Source organism: Medicago sativa, chromosome 8 (assembly GCF_051527215.1).
Source record: "Medicago sativa cultivar Bolivia chromosome 8, Bolivia_mono, whole genome shotgun sequence".
In the NCBI taxonomy this organism is placed as follows: Eukaryota; Viridiplantae; Streptophyta; class Magnoliopsida; order Fabales; family Fabaceae; genus Medicago; species Medicago sativa.
This window is the reverse complement of record NC_140756.1, coordinates 16,460,598-16,480,517: the sequence shown is the minus strand read 5'-3', so window position 1 is coordinate 16,480,517 and position 19,920 is coordinate 16,460,598. Positions and strand designations below refer to the sequence as shown.

At 32.4% G+C, this 19,920-nt stretch overlaps 2 protein-coding genes across 2 annotated transcripts; one reads left to right on the top strand and one right to left on the bottom strand.

Moving 5' to 3' along the window:
* Positions 1-3,828: 3,828 nt before the first annotated feature.
* SRF6 (STRUBBELIG-receptor family 6) lies at positions 3,829-10,908 on the top strand. The gene is made up of 16 exons (XM_085733178.1): positions 3,829-4,037; positions 5,495-5,618; positions 5,705-5,776; positions 5,850-5,915; positions 6,003-6,074; positions 6,170-6,241; positions 7,072-7,143; positions 7,229-7,294; positions 7,403-7,465; positions 7,550-7,863; positions 8,011-8,297; positions 8,586-8,857; positions 9,115-9,247; positions 9,596-9,732; positions 10,082-10,238; positions 10,545-10,908. Exons 1-16 carry the CDS (start codon positions 3,944-3,946, stop codon positions 10,692-10,694), a joined length of 2,151 nt encoding a protein of 716 aa, XP_085589304.1. The 5' UTR covers positions 3,829-3,943; the 3' UTR covers positions 10,695-10,908.
* A 2,128-nt stretch (positions 10,909-13,036) lies between these two features.
* Positions 13,037-16,720, bottom strand: RPT1A (regulatory particle triple-A 1A). Its single transcript, XM_085733177.1, has 10 exons — positions 16,549-16,720; positions 15,758-15,839; positions 15,293-15,384; positions 15,121-15,198; positions 14,892-14,953; positions 14,640-14,784; positions 14,335-14,553; positions 14,068-14,249; positions 13,606-13,781; positions 13,037-13,406 (listed from the first exon to the last, which is right to left on the bottom strand). Exons 1-10 carry the CDS (start codon positions 16,633-16,635, stop codon positions 13,249-13,251), a joined length of 1,281 nt encoding a protein of 426 aa, XP_085589303.1. The 5' UTR covers positions 16,636-16,720; the 3' UTR covers positions 13,037-13,248.
* Between the last annotated feature and the right edge of the window lie 3,200 nt (positions 16,721-19,920).

The window sequence follows — 19,920 nt, the reverse complement described above, 5'->3', positions numbered from 1 at the left end:
GAAATCTCACCCCTTCTGCTTGAAAATGTTGCTCTTCGTATAGGTAACTTGCAGGTAACCAAGATTAGTTGCGGTCGTGAGTGGACTCCTCACAAGTGTGTCTTTAGGTGCTCTAATACGTAACGGGATGGGAGTTTGGACATTGTTTTCTATTCCTTACGTATTGTTTTATGAGATTTTTAATGAAGTTGTTGGATTGAACTGATTACAATGTTTTAGACTATTTATGAGACTTTTATGATGAGGCCTTATGTGCCAAAGACCATTTTTGGATGTTGAATAATTCCGCTGCAAGATATTAAGTACTTTGTTGATTGAATTTTTGAAGGATAAATTATTATTTATTCATTTATGATTTTTATGAAATGTGTCATTTCTGTTACGATGGATTACTCTGATTTTATTAAGAAATTTTTATGTTGGGAAAACGGGGTGTTACACATACTCCCTCCGGTAACTATTATAAGCAAAATTTCACTTTTTAGATACATTGAATAATTAATGTATCTAGTCTTTATTATAGGCTAGATACATTAATTATTCAATATATCTAAAAAGTTAAATTTTGCTTATATTAGTGACCGGAGGGAGTATTGTGCAACGATTTTCCAAAAAATGTATGAATGTTTATCATATTCATGAATTTGCTTATGAATAAGATGAAAAAAAAACTGTTTTGAGATGAAGATAATTGTCTTTTCGACAAAAATCAATAACATGAAACAAGTAAAACTTAAGATTTTAAAGGCAATCTTAAAGAAAAAGCAATTGCAGTGCATTGAAATGAAAATGGTACATCAAATCATGTTACATACATTCTGACTATTTTCTCTATGTGTGCTTGGATAATTCGAGTGTAAGAACTTTTGATAATGATTTGTGACCCATTTTTCCTATGAAAAACTACTATATATAGACATAAGAGAAGATAACTAACAAATTAAGGACTAGAAACTATATCTTTTCGACAACTTTAGCATGTTTTCCACGTGTCTCGACCTTTAAACTTGCTTCTTCAGAGAAGACTTGAACTTGGTTGAAAATCAAGTGATTTGTCGAAAACTCTTCTTCTCGAAAGCTTTCCTAATTCTGTCAAAATCAACAACTCCAGACTTGGATTTAGAGAAAATTGTAGTTTTGGCCACCATCTTACCTGTCGAAATGCATAGGTGAAAATATATGCTAACATTTGTTTGACGCAGTTTTTAAGACTGTCAGTCCTACCGTAAAAACCACGACCTCTAATCCCACATGTGACGAAACTCCAGTCAAATCCACACATACATATTTTTCTCATATACATCCGTACACCGTAACATCTGCTAATCTTATCTTAATCTTAATATTTCAAAATCAGAGTCATATATCCCTTCTAAAACCCTCCAAAAATCTCCTCCAAGATAGACTTTAGTTTTTCTATATACTCAACTAGTAAATGATATTGTCTGACAATGAAAAAAAGTAAATGATCGATCTTGTGAAATTGAAACTAATCTCCTAATCACGAATCCGTGATGTTGATGTTGATTGGACGACATGAACCCAGCTCATTACGCGCAATGCTGACCTTTTCATTTCAACTATATATTAAAACCTTGCACCTCTTTCATATGTCATTACTCACCATGTATATATCATTAAGTATGTTACTATATTGTATATACATCATGGTCTCCATCATAATCATTCATTCCAATACTCAAATTAATTATCAACTCATCATTGTATTGCAAGAAAAGGAACAAATGCCTTGTTTAAAAATAGTGATATTGTTGGTTAAAAGGTTTCTATCTACTATAATAAAACCTTAATTAAGTATCACGCTGAAGTAAGAAATTAACATTGCTTTTTGCTCAAAGAATTGCTTTGCTTTGTTTTTCAATTTTTGCTATAAATGTCCCATTGCCCATTGTATTGATGAAGATATGGATTGATTTCTTTTAGTAGTTTTTTTTTGGCTAAAAAAAACCAACCTATGCTCTTTCTATATATATAAAAATCAACCTATGTTATGTTCTTTGCTTATTAACAAACGTGATAATCTTGTAAGAAAAAAAGCATTTTTGAAACAATACATGTGAATATTAATAACAAAATAATAAGAATAAAAAACACAATATACAAATTTTTATCACAAAAAAATCTATCAAAAAAGCAATACCTGACAAATAATATTTTACGAACTTTTTTTTTTTGGTCAAGAAAACTAAGAATGTTTTACGAACTTTATTAATACAAACACTATTGACTAACGGGGTTGTTTCTCCAGCGAACGATTAATTTAAAGTGGAATGAAAAATATACCTCACCATACCTACCTAATAATAATGTCAAAGAAACTTTTATTTTGACCAAAATGTCGGTGAAACTTATACGTTTTTATTTCTTTTGATGGAAAATAAACTTTTTTGTTTAAATCGATGGTATGAATGAATCTCACACATGCCATTATATTATATTATATATATATATATTTTAAAATAAATTTGTTTGTATAATAATTAATATCATGAGAAACGACTAACGTAACGTAGTCATAGACTCGCACTTGTGTGTGAATTTAAGGCGGTATTCACAACTTTGTCGACATATTAAAAAAAAGAAAAAAAATGACCTATAAAGTGCAAAATGGATGTTTTCATTCATATGATTGGAGGAGAGGTATATCAACCTAACCCGATTGACATTTTTTTTTTGGTTACATAACCCGATCGACATTTAATATACCTATTAAAAAAATTTCCTTTTTTAAAACCGAATTTTTTCTTTATTTTTAGGCGAATCAAAGTGTTTTTCTAAATAAATAAATAGATGGTAAAAAGTTACCATATGATACCACACATGTATGATCTTCACAAAAAGTGTTTATAATTAGAGGAAGGTTAGAAACTCTAATTATCTTAACATTAAGTTTTTTATTTTTAACAAAATCCTCATTTAGTTTAAATAGGAAGAAAATATAGATTTTAACATAAGACACGAGGAGGAGGAAAATGTAATTTTATCTAATATATTGTGCATAAAAAGAATAAAAATGCATATTTTTCCATTGCAGGTTGAAAAGTTGTGTAATTAAGCATATTGCAGGGAAAATAAATACAATTTACTCTATTTTTTTTAATAGAGAGCAATACCTAACAGTGCTTTAGATAAGTTTTGCCCATAAACAAACCAGGATATTAATTAATCAATAATTTTACTTTCCAACAATTATTAAAATATCTTGTAAAAAAACAATTATTAAAATATCAATCATATAACAAACAATAATTAATAATTAAATAAACATAAATATATAATAACCATTTTAATTTTGAAACCTACCTAAATTGGCACATATAGTTTATCAAAAAAGAATAGAGAATTTATTATGATTTCTATAGTGGTAGAAGGACAAATCCAACCAAATTTCATATATGGAATTTCATTTAATAATAATTAAGCTCAAATCCGATAAATATTTGATGATCGAATTTATCAATAACATATATAAAAATGCATTTATCAGTATCGTTTAAGTCTTGAAATCTTCTCTAACCTAATGTGTCTTTGATACTTAACTCGACTAAACTTTTTTTTATTTTACAAAAAAAGGAGAAAAAAAAAACCTAAACCAAACATAAAATTCAAATTTTGCAAAAAAAAAAAAAAGAAAATAATATGGAATGAACATAACAACAACGTTAATTCACACAGAATTTAGATTTAGACAGTGAGATAAGGTTAGAAAAAGAAAAAAAAACAACATACGTGTAGCTAAATCGTGCTTGCCAGCTTTACTCTTATGGAGGCAACATATATATATAAACAAATGGAATGAATAAACCCATTTATATAATATTCTTAAAAATCAAATTTTGACAAAAAGGGATTCATTGAATATTGATTTTGCTTTCTGGGTTGGAAGAGTTTTTTGCTGAAAATATTGTTTCAGTGAGAAAAGATGTCGGTGGATCCATGGTTGATGCTGATGCTGATTTTCATCATCAGTAGCAGCTCTACTTTTGTTATCAATGGTGACACAGATCCAAATGATGGTAAGTTTCTTCTCTCTTTGATTGATCTTACTCTCGAAGTGTCTTCTCTTGTTATCATTACTTGCACTTTTTTGCATTGTGTGATTTGATAGTGTTAGTTGTTAAAGACTAGTTCTTTTTTTTGTCTTGTTCTTGTTTTGTTTCATCTTTGTTTGTGTTGTTTCTTTTGGTTTTAACTATTTAATTATCAGGTTCTGTGGAAAGTTCTGCCAGGAGATTAGTCTGATTTGTAAAAGTTAATTTTTTTGTTTTGTTTTTATTGGTTTTTGTTTTGTTTGATTAATGTAAAGTTTTTGAAATTTGAACTGATCTGTTAAGGGGAAAAATGTATAACCTTACTGGTATTGTTGATTTTGATTTATGAGGTTACCTATGCTTTATTTGCTAATGATTTTGATTAATGAAAGTTTATTTGTTTATGGTTAATTTTCAGTTGTGTTTGAGAGCTACAGTATGTGTTCTGTTTGTATACTGATACTAGTGGTAGGTTGATGAAATATTGCAGTTCTTATTTGTTAATTTATGTGGATTTTGAATGTGTGTCTCTGTACTTTAGACACATTTAACTGCAATAGATCAAATTTGCTTGATTTTCTTCTCAGAGTGATATTGACTTTTGTTGAGTATTTTTTTTTGTTTTCTGCCTGATGTTTTAATTCATCCTTAAGAAAAAAGTTAAAAATTCCATGAAAAGGTGTAGCAGCAAAAGCTGAAGTTGATGAAATGTAACAACCTTAGGTTTGGTCCAGGTTGGACTAGTTTCTAGCTTCTGATAGCCTCTCAAATGAAAAAGCCTTTATGAGTTTTTAATTGCTTATAAAAAAAATTAGATGAAGGAGCTTCTAAAAATGTTGAGGCATGTAGGCCGAATTTTAACTCGTGTGGAAAATAGTTAATTAAAAGAATTGGTCATTACAAGATCGTTTCGATTTTTCTTTTCCTATAAGTGATTTTCAAAAAGTTTGTCCTCTTAACTCTGGCGCCATTCTTTATAGCATGCCTGCATTCATTTGTATAATGACTTGGTTGAAAGCTTTAATATCATTAACAGTAACTTGGCAATGTGGTAACTATATTTAAGCTCAATTCCAGTGTTTTAGTCGATTTTGTTTCTGTCCTTTAAATAGCGCATTTTGACCTGCAATATTTTTTTGTTACGAGATTAGAGTTATTATACACAATGTGATTGAAACAACAACACTTGTATGCTAGACTCCATCTGTGTCTTCCAATTTTCAATCCAGACTGAGAATATCAACGGTCAATTTGTTCCCTTACGTTTAGAAGTAATATGTCTGTGAATGCTATCATAAACGGTTTCAACTTTTAATCAATTTGAGAGTAATCAATATATCTTAAGTTTACGTCTTAGGAACATATTTCCATTATACATGTTTGTGGTTTCCTTATACATGTTTGTGGTTTCCTTACTATCTTTTTGTGAATGTTTAATGCAGTCTCTGCTTTAATGGCTCTGTTTCAAAGTATGAACTCACCGTCCCAGCTAAATTGGAATGGTAATGATCCTTGTGGACAGTCTTGGACAGGCATCACTTGCTCAGGCAACCGAATCACAGAAATGTAAACTCACTCTGTCACTTTATATGACTTCATTTTGTTTCTGATGTCCGAGATATCTGATGATTTTTTCTTATTTACTTGGTCAGTAAGTTACCTGGTCGTCAACTAACTGGAACTTTGGGGTTCCAGCTACAATCCTTGTCATCTGTGACCAACCTGTAAGTTAATGGTGTCATTGATCATAGTTTTCTATGCTTTATAACTATTACTAAGACCTTGCAACTTTTGCAGAGATTTAAGTAACAACAATCTCGGTGGCACTTTACCGTATCAGTTTCCTCAAAATTTGCAGCACTTGTATGTTTCTATATCATTTATTGTTACTTTGGTGGTTATTTTTGTTCTGATATTGTGATTCCTAACATTCTTGTTACTTTATTGCAGAAATCTTGCTAATAATAATTTCAATGGAGGGATACCTTACTCTTTTTCTGATACTCCTTCTCTTATAAGCCTGTGTGTAATTTTCTTCTTGACTTCTTCTACTTCTCATTGTATAAACCTTTCACAAGCTTTTGGATTCATTTTTAAAATTATTCTTGATAATGTAGGAACTTTGGTCACAATCAGTTCCAACAAGCACTGAATTTGAACTTTCAGAAGCTTACTTCCCTTACCACATTGTGAGATTTCCTCCTAACTCTTCAACCATGTAAAAGTAGTATAGATGTCTATCAAGTTTTTCCCTGTTTGGATAAACAGCTTAATTGATTGCTTATACCATGAATGCTTGTCATATAAATGCTTATGAGTGTTCTCATAAGCTATCCTAGAGAGCTTATGGAAATAATCTTAAAATAGCTTATAAACATGTCATAAACTCTCCCAAACAGTCTCACATGTACTCATGTCAGTAGATAAATTCAAATTAGCCGATCCAGAAAGGCTTTTTATGTTAGCTGTAAAACACACACACACACACACACACACACTCACACAAGTGCACCGACAACTTAGTTAAGTGCTTATGTATGAGCTATTTCTATAACAAAATAAAAGTAAAGTCAAATTGTTTTCATACATGTATGTATACCATGAGTGTTTTCATAAATTATCCTAGAGAGCTTATGGAAATAAGCTTAAAATAGCTTATAAACATGTCATAAACTCTCCAAAATAGTCTCACAAGTACTCATGTCAGCAGATAAATTCAAATTTACCAACCCAAAAAGGCGCTTTATATTCAGTATAATTTTATGCTTGCTGCCTCGAAATATTTACCGTTTTGAATTTATTAATTTCACTATTGAATTTGCCCCCACATTATTTAAGACATTCTCATAATGTTTATGCTAAAATGCTTCATATACATTGGCTATGGAACTGTATTGCATAGTGTATGGTTTTGCAAATCTAAACAATCTGAGTTCTTAACAAGTGATAATGAGGGCTATGTTTGTTTGGTGTTGTTCACTGTAAATTATGTGACTATAATATCTATTACTTGTTTCAGTGATGTCTCTTTCAATTCTTTGACCGGAGATCTCCCTCAGACTATGAACTCACTTTCAAGCATATCCACCATGTAAATGTCCAATCTCATTTTTTTTCTGGTCAATGCTTATGTGGTGTTGATTGCATTCTAACTTGATTCGTTTACGTGTGTGTAGGAATCTACAAAACAACCAATTTACAGGAACCATTGATATCCTTGCCGATCTGCCTCTTGATAATTTGTGCGTCTTGTTTGGTTGTTCAATAAAACAGCTATGCAGTATCCTTTCCTATATTGCCATATAATTACCTTATATCAGTTGTATTAAATTTCTTAAATGTTTTCGCAGGAATATCGAGAACAATCATTTTACAGGCTGGATACCAGAACAGTTGAAAAACATAAACCTACAGTAAGCATTTCAGTTTCTTTAAGAATATGTTTTTTTTTCATCGCACCATTCTATAAACTTTAAAATAATCAAATTTAATGACAGAAAGAATGGTAATTCATGGAGCTCGGGACCTGCACCCCCACCTCCTCCTGGTACACCTCCAGTAACAAAAAACAAAGGTAATCACAAGTCTGATGGTGGACATAGCCCCTCGTCAGATTCTGGCTCAAGTGATGGAAGCAAAAAATCTGGTATAGGAGGTGGTGCCATAGCTGGAATAGTGATTTCAATCTTGGTTGTTGGTGCAATAGTAGCATTCTTTCTGGTGAAGAAAAGATCCAAGAAGAAGTCGTTTGGAGATGTGGAAAAGCTAGACAACCAACCCTTGGCTCCTCTTACTTCAAATGAAGTGCATGGTCAGAATCCTGCATACTGTAGAGAAATCTTTTTTTCAATCTTTTACGAGAATGTCTCTCTTGTTTTAGGTCAATTGTATATGGGATTTCATAGAATTTCACAATGTTATTAGTCAAATTAACATATTAGTATCTGACATAATGTAGGAAGGAATTCAACGCAAACTTCTTCTGTAATTGACTTGAAGACATTTGATACTTCAGCAGCCGCAATAAGTCTTAAACCCCCTCCTTTTGATCGTAATAAATCATTTGATGAAGATGAGATTCCAAAGAAGCCCATCGTAGTCAAGAAGACTGTAGCACCTCCTGCAAATTTGAAATCATATTCAATAGCTGACCTACAGATTGCTACTGGAAGCTTCAGTGTGGATCACCTTCTTGGTGAGGGGTCTTTTGGACGTGTATACCGTGCTCAATTTGATGACGGACAGGTATTCCTTATCAATTTTTCTGCAAATCAACTTCTACGGTCCAGTTTGGATTAGCTTTTAGCTTACGAGAATTTCTCAATTAACACATTTATGATTCTTAACTTATGAAAAGTCCTCATTAGCTTATTAACAGTATTGGAGAAGTTAAATGAAAGAGCTTCTAAAGAAGTTAAGATGCAAAAGCTAATTACAACTCATACAAGAACTTTTTTATAGTGGACAATGCCTTGAACATATGCATCTGTGTATTAATGGTTTTTATTTATTTCATTACTGAAAATATTGTAGGTTCTTGCTGTGAAGAAGATAGATTCATCTGTCCTTCCCAATAATTTGTCGGATGATTTTATGGAAATAGTTTCGAACCTCTCCCGTTTGCATCATCCGAATGTGACAGAGTTAATAGGGTATTGTTCAGAGCATGGACAACACCTCTTAGTCTATGAGTATCACAAAAATGGATCACTGCATGATTTTCTTCACCTCCCTGATGACTACATTAAACCATTGATATGGAATTCACGTGTCAAGGTTGCTTTAGGAATTGCACGCGCTTTAGAGTAAGTTGTTTGCTAGTGTTAATTGAATGAAGATCTTGATATTGCAATTTTAAGCGAGGTTTATGTTTAACCTATTACACTTATTTTGAAATTGCCACTTTTATGGAAGAAACTAAGAATTTTTAAATACAGTAGAAGTTCAAACCGATATTTTAATTCAAGAAAACAAGGGTTGTGCATCATGCATGCATTGATGTAAATTTTTTTTTCTCTGATAATTAAAATTTATAACGTAACTCTATTTACTTGTCTCTTAGGTACTTACATGAAGTTTGTTCACCATCAGTTGTTCATAAGAATATAAAGGCAGCCAACATATTGCTTGATGCTGATCTAAATCCTCATCTTTCAGACAGTGGATTGGCCAGCTATATTCCAAATGCAAACCAGGTGATTTTATAATTGACTTAAACGCAGTTTTGGTCACCCTATTTTAACTGATTCACGATTTTAGTCCAACCATTTTTAAATCTAAAAATATAGCCCCGCAGTTTTTAAAATTTTAGAAATATTCTTCACCACGGAATTTGGGGCTTATTTACGAGGTCAAGTTGAATAAGTTGCTCTGATAAGTCACAGGGTGGTGTCTTCATTTTGTTTGATGCACCCCATGCATGTATATTTCTGCCTTTTGCATGCATTTTAATAGTGCTCTTACATGCAATTTCTCCTTTTGCCTAGTGACATTTAATACAAATATTAAGATATTAGAAGTTCTAACTTGTGTCGCATCTTCAGGTATTGAACAATAATTCTGGATCTGGATATGATGCTCCTGAGGTCGGATTGACCGGTCAGTATACTCTTAAGAGTGATGTCTACAGCTTTGGCGTTGTTATGTTGGAGCTTCTAAGTGGAAGGAAACCATTTGATAGGTGAAACATCGGCATACCTTTAGGCTTTAAAGTAACAGCCTTTACACTCACAAGTTTCCAAACATTTACACCGTTTAATTTATAAATTAAAACAATTCCGTTGTATAGACTTTCTAGGTTCAACAATGCTTTTCATTTTCATATTATATAATATTACTATTTTATAGGTCTCTTGTTCACTTGTTACGAGATTGAGTACAAAGTTTTTTACATGATAGATAATGGTATGTAGAATATTGTAACAAGTGAATGTGTGGGGAAACCTCTAGTTATTACTGTTTTTGAATGTATGCATTGATATAATATTGCAACTTTTCATTTTCTGATGGTTGAAACATTCCCTCTACAGCTCAAGGTCGAGGTTTGAGCAGTCGTTGGTTCGATGGGCAACACCACAACTCCATGATATTGATGCATTGGCTAAAATGGTTGATCCTGCACTAGAAGGAATGTACCCTGTCAAGTCTCTTTCTCGATTTGCCGATGTCATTGCTCTTTGTGTTCAGGTAATGTCCCAAGTTTTTGTTGTTTCTTTACATAGCGGAAATGATCGCCTGCAACCATGGATTCATACTGTTGTAGATCTAGACCGTCTGATCTTGATATAATGGTTTGCATTTTGACTTGGTGTTTTTGATACAATTTGTTAAGTTACAAATCAAAATATGAACTGGTCAAAGATCAGACGAGACGACCGAGATCACATGATTGTGTGAATGCAAGATATCTCAACTACATGGAACTTTGATCCATTTGAATGACTAATTTTGATGCATTATTATATTGTTCTAATTTATAATTTTTTGTGGCAGTCGGAACCTGAATTCCGACCACCTATGTCAGAAGTGGTTCAAGCACTTGTTCGGTTAGTGCAACGAACCAACATGAGCAAACGGACATTTGGAACTGATCAAGGAGGATCCAACCGAGGGGGTGATGACCAAGATTCCCTAGACATGTAAATGGAAACAAAATCCTTGTGTTGATAGAATGGCTTAAAAGGAATTTAATATGCTTCTCATTTTCATTTGTTTCTTTTTAACCTGACATTTTCTTTGAGTGAGATTGATTTTGTACAATTGATCATTGAGGCCTCTAGACAATTATTCATGTATGTTACACATCTATTTATTTTATTTGTTATATAAATCTCAATAATTTAAACCGTTTGCAAAATTGCAGCATGGCCGAAAAAGAAAATACTAACCAATTTAAAATGAAGTAGTAGAGGAAATACAAACTAATTTTATGTGAAGTAGGAACTCTAGTTTGATCAGATAAAAACGCAAACTGACTTATGCAATACAATGCACATAATAAGTTGAAGAATAAAGCATTCGCACATGAGTTGACTTCATGATAGGAATGACACCTTCACCTCACATTCTATTTCATGAAATCTTCTAACAATTTGCACGACAAGTTTTACTTGAACACAAATACAAATGAAAAATGTTTAGGCACATTCACATAAATGTAGAAAAATAAATGAGAAAGAATTTAATCACATCATTCAATTATTTTCTCTTTTAATTTTTTTCGATTTATGTGTGTGTCTAGCCATATTTTATTTGTGTTAGTGACCCTCTTTGCACGAAGCTTCAACGAGTTCAACCAACATCGAAGAAATCTTTAAGGTTTTCGACAACTACTTGAGAGTCTAACATTAAGCTCAATAACTCAAAACTCATTAGATCAAGCAAACCTAATAGCTCAATAAATTATGGTCCAAAAATTTAGATGAGTGTCGGTATTAAGCTTGATCCAACCTAAGGGTCTGGCCACCAACTAATCAGACTATACTTTAGGAGTGGGACTGACTAGCTACTCCTGGCTGAACTTAGCTTTGAGTATCGAATGAACCTTAATTACCTCAAGTCAAGGTTGATAAGGGACTATGGAGATCCTCAAGAACTTTGTTCAATTACTACCTACCTCTAATTGAAGTTATGTTTTGATAGTTGTATTTGGGTTGTTAATAGTTGTTAGTTAGGAATATTAACAAAGCTTTTTATTATAGGGAAATCTTAAAAAATGGAGGCTACGAATCTTTAAAAAGTTTTTTATGGTATCAAACTTCAAAATGGGAGATTCGTTTTAGACGATAATAAATTAAATTTGAAAGTTTTTTTTTTTTTTTTGAAAGAGAAATTTGAAATATTAACACATCAATCGCTCAACTCAAGAGAAAATAAATAAGTATTATTATCATGTATAGCAAGTAACATTGACGGGTCAGTAGAGCACATAAGAAAGTTGTCTTTTTTTTTTTGGTAGTGTATAAGAAAGTTGTCTTATTTTTTTTATTTTTTTTTGAAGAAGAAAAGTTGTTTTATTTGTTTACTTTTTTTTGAATAAATCTTATTTGTTTACTTAAACATTATATTCTGAGTGGCAGCAGACTACAGCAGACTACCACAATATTGCAAATAAATTCTAGTACTCCCACGTTCCTACCATAGAAGTCATTCTTGCCACAAAATTTGTCTCATTTTATGTCTTCTAACAAGATCGAACCACTTTTTTTTAGGTGAGATCAAACCACTTATATTTTAAAGGTTTAAATGTGTAATTGGTCCCTGCACTTTCAACAGATTTTGGCATTGGTCCCTGCACTTTTTTTTGTTTGGCATTGGTCCCTGCACTTTGTAAAAATATTGGTATTGGTCCCTGCACTTTGGAAAAATATTGGTATTGGTCCCAATCATTTCATGCCACGTGGCACCAATACCAATATTTTTTCAAAGTGCAGGGACCAATACCAATATTTTTACAAAGTGCAGGGACCAATGCCAAACAAAAAAAAGTGCAGGGACCAATACCAATATTTTTACAAAATGCAAGGACCAATGCCAAACAAAAAAAAATGCAGGGACCAATGCCAAAATCTGTTAAAAGTGCAGGGACCAATTACACATTTAAACCTATTTTAAAATGACTTTTCAACTTTAATAAACAATTTTATAAATTAATACAAAATCAATTACTTTGCTTGATTGTGTGCTATACAAAAATGACTTATCTTATGAGATGAAGGGAGTGGCAAATTACAATGCTTATATTCTAATATATGAATTCCTTTTAACTCCAAATTTTTAGTCACTTCTCAAAACCAACTAACGGTCTGTTTATTTCCCTAGTCAAAATATATTGAAGCTACAATTTGTAGATTTGATTTAATCACGGTGAAAGTTACTGTGGAAACTTGAAAATGAAATTGTCGCAGCTTCAAACAAATGCTAGTTCTTTGGCAAAGACGATATGATGCAAGGAAAAGTAGAAAGATTAAAGAGAGCAAGAAGTCTGGAACAATTTTGGATGTAACATTAGGAAAACGTTAGTTACAAACTGAGACCAACCTTTAAGAGTCTACAGCGAAATATGCATTCAAACAAACTAGTTTCACAAACTGCTCATTAAAGAACCATATGCCCTTGGAAGAATAATTTTCACTGAGGAAAATAAATGTTGTACGAACAAGTTATGGCCTCTGGGGAAAGTAGATGAAAGAATAACTCAATTGTAGACCATATATTTGGGAGTTGCACTGAATTTCTGGTACCCTTTGATGACTTTATTCACTGCATCCAAGAAGTCTTTCTCTGTTACAGTCTTCCTTCTGGCACGGATAGCATACATACCAGCTTCAGTGCACACACTCCTTATATCAGCTCCTAGAGAGAACAAAAGTATCTTGGTCAGAAAAGAAAACTAATTTGTCATGACAAAGAAAGCAAGTTGCAAAAATTCCTCAAAACCAAAACAAGTTTGGATTATATGGGATATAAGCCAGAATACCTTAGTACTTAAAAGATAGATGGTCAGAAGGTATAAGCTAAATTAAAAATTGCCCAGTTGTTAAGGTGTTCTTACCAGTGGAGTTTGGGCAAAGCCGAGCTAGAAGTTCAAAACGGACATCCCTCTCACAGTTCATGGTTCTTGTGTGTATCTTGAATATCTGTGTCCTACTCTCCAAATCCGGAAGGCCAAATTCAACTTTACGATCCAATCGCCCAGGTCTTAATAGTGCTGGATCCAAAGTGTCAGGCCTAGAAATTCCATTAATGATACAAACTTTCAAATCGAAGAAAAGTACTCATGGAGCCATGAAACATCAAAACATGAAGTTGCAAACTAGCATTGCAAACTTGATTTTATCTCTTTATCGAAGGAGGATGGGGCCAGACATTATGAGGTAAAAAAGAACTTTGGAGTGCAACATTAATGATAATAAAAAATAACAGTGAATATTGAGAGTGAGAGACACTTCCAAAATAACATCTACAGTAAAATAGAGAACAAAAGAAAAACCAAATAGTAGTAAAATCAACCAACCTGTTTGTTGCCATCAAAACTTTGATATTTCCTCGAGCATCAAACCCATCAAGCTGATTCACAATTTCAAGCATAGTACGCTGAACCTCATTATCACCACCAACACCATCATCAAATCGTGCACCTCCAATTGCATCAACTTCATCAAAAAACACAATGCACGCCTTTTTTGAACGGGCCATCTACACGAGGCAACAATTTCAATCAAATGATACCAGGTAATGGAAACAATGATAAAAGCAAAGCTAGAATACACGAAACATTTACCTGAAATAGTTCACGAACCATCCGAGCCCCCTCACCAACATATTTCTGAACAAGTTCACTTCCAATGACCCTTATAAAACACGCATCAGTTCTATTAGCAACAGCCCTGGCCAAAAGTGTTTTGCCAGTTCCTGGTGGACCATAACAAAGCACACCCTTTGGAGGATCAATTCCAAGTTTGACAAATTTCTCTGGATGAAGCATGGGAAGTTCAACAACCTTGCATAGAAATTAAAAATTTAGAGCTATCTGACTAATTTCCTTTGTCATGTGAAATATGGAAATGGAAATTTTCAAAAACTTACTTCACGCATCTTTTCAATCTGTTCCTTACAACCACCAACATCATTATATGTCACATCCGGTTTCTCTTCAACTGTCATCATTGTAACACTAGGATCAATCTTTGGAGGCAAAGGAATCTGAATCTGATATTTGTTTCTATCAACACTGCAATGATTAAATAAAGGTTAAGCAAACACGAAGAAAACATAATGATGCTGTTACTCTTCTTTCCATGGATGATAGTTTATCATAAGTTATTTACGGATACATACCCAACACGCATTCCTTCTTCTATGTCAGTGGGGGAAACCTTGTCTCCTAGCCCAACAACAAACTGAAATCATCAAAGCAACGAGGATATTAAACCGAGCGTTAAGTTTTTTGCAAATCCTTGTCATATTAAACAGCATATAAACGAATGATAAGCAAATAAGATCCCACTGGCTTTGTGCAGCTAATAGCTGAAGGTTAAATGAAAAGATTTTTGTGATGTATAGGCACCTTTGCAATCTGCTTCACATTGATAACATATTTAGCATCTTCAGAGTTTGGATTTATAATTTTTGTGCATCTTGCAACCTGTTCAATAAATAACCATAGTTAGCCATGCCATTCCACCAAATAATAAAAGCACTATTAACAAATTTTACAAAATGAGAGAGAAAAGAATCACCTGAAGAGGCTGCTCCTCCTGCATCATTTGCTTGTCAGAAACAAGATCCCACTGGCTTGGTGCAGCTAAACCAGTATCAGACTCCTTGATACCTATTATTAACAGCAGGAAGTTAACATCTAAGGAAGGGTGGATATGTTAATAGCAAGCAACTAAGACTAACCGCTATGAATGCAACAAAAAAAACGCCTACGTCATGTCAACTATTGAGTCATTCCTTTGGTTAAAGATTAAATTTGGAGATACAAATGTACCCAATTAACGGACTAATTGTAACCATCAAATTTGGAGATACAAATGTACCCAATTAACGGACTAATTGTAACCATCAAAGTGACTACAGACAGCAAAGGGGCGTAGAATGTAATGCACCACAATACCAGGAAAATAAAATAAAAGATATAATTAGACCATCTACCAAAGCATTCAAGAAAAGAAGAAACAAACTAACTGTTGCTCACATACCACATAAGTCATTCACTTTCTTTGCCATATCTTTTATTTCCTTCTCCACTTTTTTTATGCTTGTGGAATAAGGTCCCAAACCCTACATAGTAAAACAGAATATTACATAAATGACTGTATAAATCATTAATACACTAATAATTAGTAAATCACAGATCAGAAAAAAATTATCAGTCTAACAACTAAGAAACCTAGCAGTGAAAGTCATGGATCAACAAATGAGCAAATCATCTCCAAAGATATCACTTGCTTTCTATATTACAGAGCAAATAGACTCCACAATCACAACATCAACCCCAAATGCATAGCTACAAAAACTAGTATTGATGAAAGATATTCATTGGGTATACTCAACTTTTGTTAAGCCATATAAAAAAAAAGTTTAAACTTAACCTAACAACACAACACAATCTGTGTATCTACATCATATTAACATGAAATATTAACAATTACCACATATAGTTCACAGCTACTACTACAAGCACCAATTTATACAAACCCAATCAAAATCTGAAAAGAGGATCAATCAAAAGGAAACTAATTTCATTCTTCTGAGTATACCTTCAACGTTATAGAATTATAAAACCAACAAAAAAAACAGATTTTTAACTAACCCTAGATCCAGAATCATCAAATTTTCCAATAAACACTTAGCATAGTTGAAATTCGATTTTATAAAGCATACAATATAGCAAATAGAAGTAAAACATTAATCGATTGTTACAAAAAAACGAGATCGGTGAAGCTAAAATACAGAAATTGAGAAATTAGGGTTTTAGAGAGAGGATTACGTAGGTTTTGAGGAGAGCGATATCATCCTCGTCAAGGGGGCGAGGATTCTTCTCGTCCTTGAGCTCATCTTCATGTTCAATAGCCATTGAAATTGAAATTTATGATTCTGGAGTTTTGAGATGCTGAAAACCAAACTCTGTGTGTGTTGTGTGTTCAACTTTAACTTTGCTATTTAATTAGCTGCTGTGCCTTTATTTTATTTACTTGATACTTGAAGTCTTGAACAAGAAAGTTAAATAAATCATTCCACTCAAATAAAAAATGGGAGATCAGTCACTTTAGTCCTGAATAGAAAAAAAGTCGCCACTTTAATCCGAGTGCAGATAAATTGCAAAATAGTCTCTCAATGAAGACTTTGTTAGTCAATTTAGTCCCTGAATGCAAACTCCGTTAGTCAATTTAGTTCTTGAATGTAGACTTCGTTAGTCACTTTAGTCCTTGAAATTGACCAACAAAGTCTACATTCAAGGACTGTTTTGCAATTTCTCTGCATTCAGGGACTAAAGTGACTAATTCCCCAATAAAAAATAGTCTATTCGTTTTGAACAAGAAAAATAGTCTATTCTTTCGATACTAATCCTTTTTATTTTATTTTTTCTCCTCCAAATAGTGTAAAAATGATAAATTCACGTTGAGATGAATAAGTGAATAATAGAGGTTAGAACTTCGATCCTACGTATATAATGTAATGTTTTACCAACCGAGTTATACAAAGACAATATTAATACCTATTTATTTATTGGATAATCATTTTGAAATCTTTTCCTCTCTTCACGTTGACATGTGGTATTTGTTGTGGTGGTGGACACTCTTTGGTTTAGGAGGAATGACTTTATTTTTAACCAATCTCCATCGACAAATGGTGCTTTAGTTATCCGAGCTAAAATTGATTTTGAAGAAATCATAGGTATCTTTTATCATTTGACGCCCTCAAAATTTGTTATAAATTTTATCCAATATACCTTCCAGTCGTTATTATAAATAAAAATGTACTTTTTATATTCATTCAATTAATTATATCTGCGAATTTTTATCGAATGAATCTAATATATGAATTTTTGTTTAATGTGAATTTTTGCTTATAGTGTATGTAAGATGATCTCTTCATTTTGAAAACTGGATTAATATTCATCGTGATGATATTCTTCATGGAGCTATTCTTGTGGAGTCTATAGGTAAAGCTTCTTGTGGAGATATTCTTCATGATTGTTCATTGGCAACATGTCTATAAGGAAGTTAATCAACTGCAGATGTTCTTGTAAAGCTTGGTATTGGCCGATTTATTCCTTTTAAATTTTTTTATGATGTTCTGAATTTTCCATCTCTTCCAATTTTGGGAGATTTAGCTTGTATTTCCTTTTCTAGAGGTTTCGAGTTTGCTTTGAGCCTATGACTCATTTTATTAAAAAAAAAATTATATTTCAGTTTGGTCCATTGATTTTATGACCCAAAGATACTTTTGAAATGATCCTGATTTTTGGTCGTATATTACAATTTAATCTTTAGTCGGAATTTTCTAATATCTATACTTTTATAGAAAAGGATACTATTTTTTAAAATATAAAAAGATACTAAATTTGTTGCAACATTTTTTTCTTGGAATCTTTAATCGGATTTCATATAGACTAATTCCTTAAACTTCAACTTGTCACTCCCTAACAAACCTTATTATATTTGGGGATCATAGGCATATTATATTGAAAGCTAAGTTTAATAAATGTTATTTCAAAAAGAAAAGCTGAAATATAGCAATTTAGAAGTGTTACAATTGGCAAAAGCAAAAAAAAAATCTTTATTTAACAAACGTGACTCTAATTTAATTATCTCCATTGCAAAAATATCACCATTAATATCATTAGATATTCATAAAATCTGTCACCGTGATCTTAGTTCAGTTGGAAGATACAATGCATATAAGGTATGAGGTTCAAACCCCAACCACCACCGAAAAAGGATACTCATAAAATCTAAGTTATTCATAACTCAAAAATAAAATCACATTAAGAGAATTCTCAATGAATTCTAGCGCATTCCCTAAAAAAAAATGAACTATAGCACATAAAATAGTAATGTTATAACTACTTTGGACACCTTGGGAAAGAAAGAAATGATAGTTCCATATGTGTTGAGAATTAGTTGGTTATATGATAAAGTACACAATTATAGACCTGATTCTTGCTCATCAATTGCATATTAAGCAAAGAGTGCAAAACCACAAGAAGTAGAGAGTTTGGTCACCAAATTAATAATAAGATATAGGAGTTTGATGCATGTCGGAAAAGGCTCTAATATTATGTGTTAGACAATTGGGTCTTGAATGAAATTCCAAAATTTCGAAAATAAAATATACTCAATCACAATTAGTCGTTTTGAATCCTTCAATTTAAGGGTAAACATGCTAAAGAGAATGTCAAAGAAGTCTTTACGCGCTGCAGGATAGACTACTTTGCTTAAGCTTTCATCATACACAAATAGAATAACAGGTTGAGAAACTTGTATCTGAAAGAGGAACCTGATTCTTCAGTATCTATAAAAGAAACAAAATAAACTGAATTATATATCTTCAGGGGAACCTGATTAAGCATCCATAAAAGAAACAAAATAAACTTAATTATATCTCCAAGGGAACCTTATTCAGCCTCTATAAAATAAAGAAAATCAACTTATAACTATAAATGCAAGAAAATAACAAAGTAGAAAATAAATTACAACTGATATTATAGACAACTTTTTTATCATCAACATTAGTAGCAACATAGGTAAAAATTAGGTTGATATTTCCGAAATCAAACCCAAACAGTGCACGTAAAACCCCCAACACCAACCCTAACCTGACCACGACACAAACCATCCAAAACCCCAACCCTGACACTAACATTAACCCTAAACCTAACCCCAACCTTCCACAACCCTAAACCCTAACCCTAACACTAAACCTAACCCTAACCCTAAACTCAACCCTAGCCCTAACACTAACCATAACCCTATCCCTGACCTTCCACAACCCTAACCCCAACCCCAAGTCAAACTGTAGTAAAACCTTATACCAACAACTCAAACAGTAGTAAAACCCCAAACCAACAACTACTATCCCAACCCAATTAACAAATCACTAAGAACCAAACCAACATTTGTAGTGGCAATTTCAACACAAATAATTTCATCAACACTAATTAAATATTAAGAAAAACAAGAAATCTAAACACCTTAAAAACCAACAACAACACTAAGTAAATTTTGAAGAACAACCATTTACTTTCAACATTAATCAAATAGTAGCAACAGGAAGAAGAAAAACATAGTAGAAAAGAAGAAAGAGGGGGAAAAAGAAGGAAAATAGGAAGAGGGCTTACTTCTCCTAGTTTGTCTCT

What these genes read in the sequence shown, in the direction of transcription:
- RPT1A (XM_085733177.1), bottom strand. Translation starts at nt 16,635, where the DNA reads ATGGCTATTGAACATGAAGATGAGCTCAAGGACGAGAAGAATCCTCGC. An exon ending in TCGCTCTCCTCAAAACCTAC is followed by an intron (nt 15,840 to 16,548) that starts GTAATCCTCTCT and finishes TTTACTATGTAG; the next exon opens with GGTTTGGGACCTTATTCCAC. An exon ending in TGGTTCGTGAACTATTTCAG is followed by an intron (nt 14,250 to 14,334) that starts GTAAATGTTTCG and finishes TGCCTCGTGTAG; the next exon opens with ATGGCCCGTTCAAAAAAGGC.
- SRF6 (XM_085733178.1), top strand. Translation starts at nt 3,944, where the DNA reads ATGTCGGTGGATCCATGGTTGATGCTGATGCTGATTTTCATCATCAGT. An exon ending in CTTACTTCCCTTACCACATT is followed by an intron (nt 6,242 to 7,071) that starts GTGAGATTTCCT and finishes TACTTGTTTCAG; the next exon opens with TGATGTCTCTTTCAATTCTT. An exon ending in ATATTCCAAATGCAAACCAG is followed by an intron (nt 9,248 to 9,595) that starts GTGATTTTATAA and finishes TCGCATCTTCAG; the next exon opens with GTATTGAACAATAATTCTGG.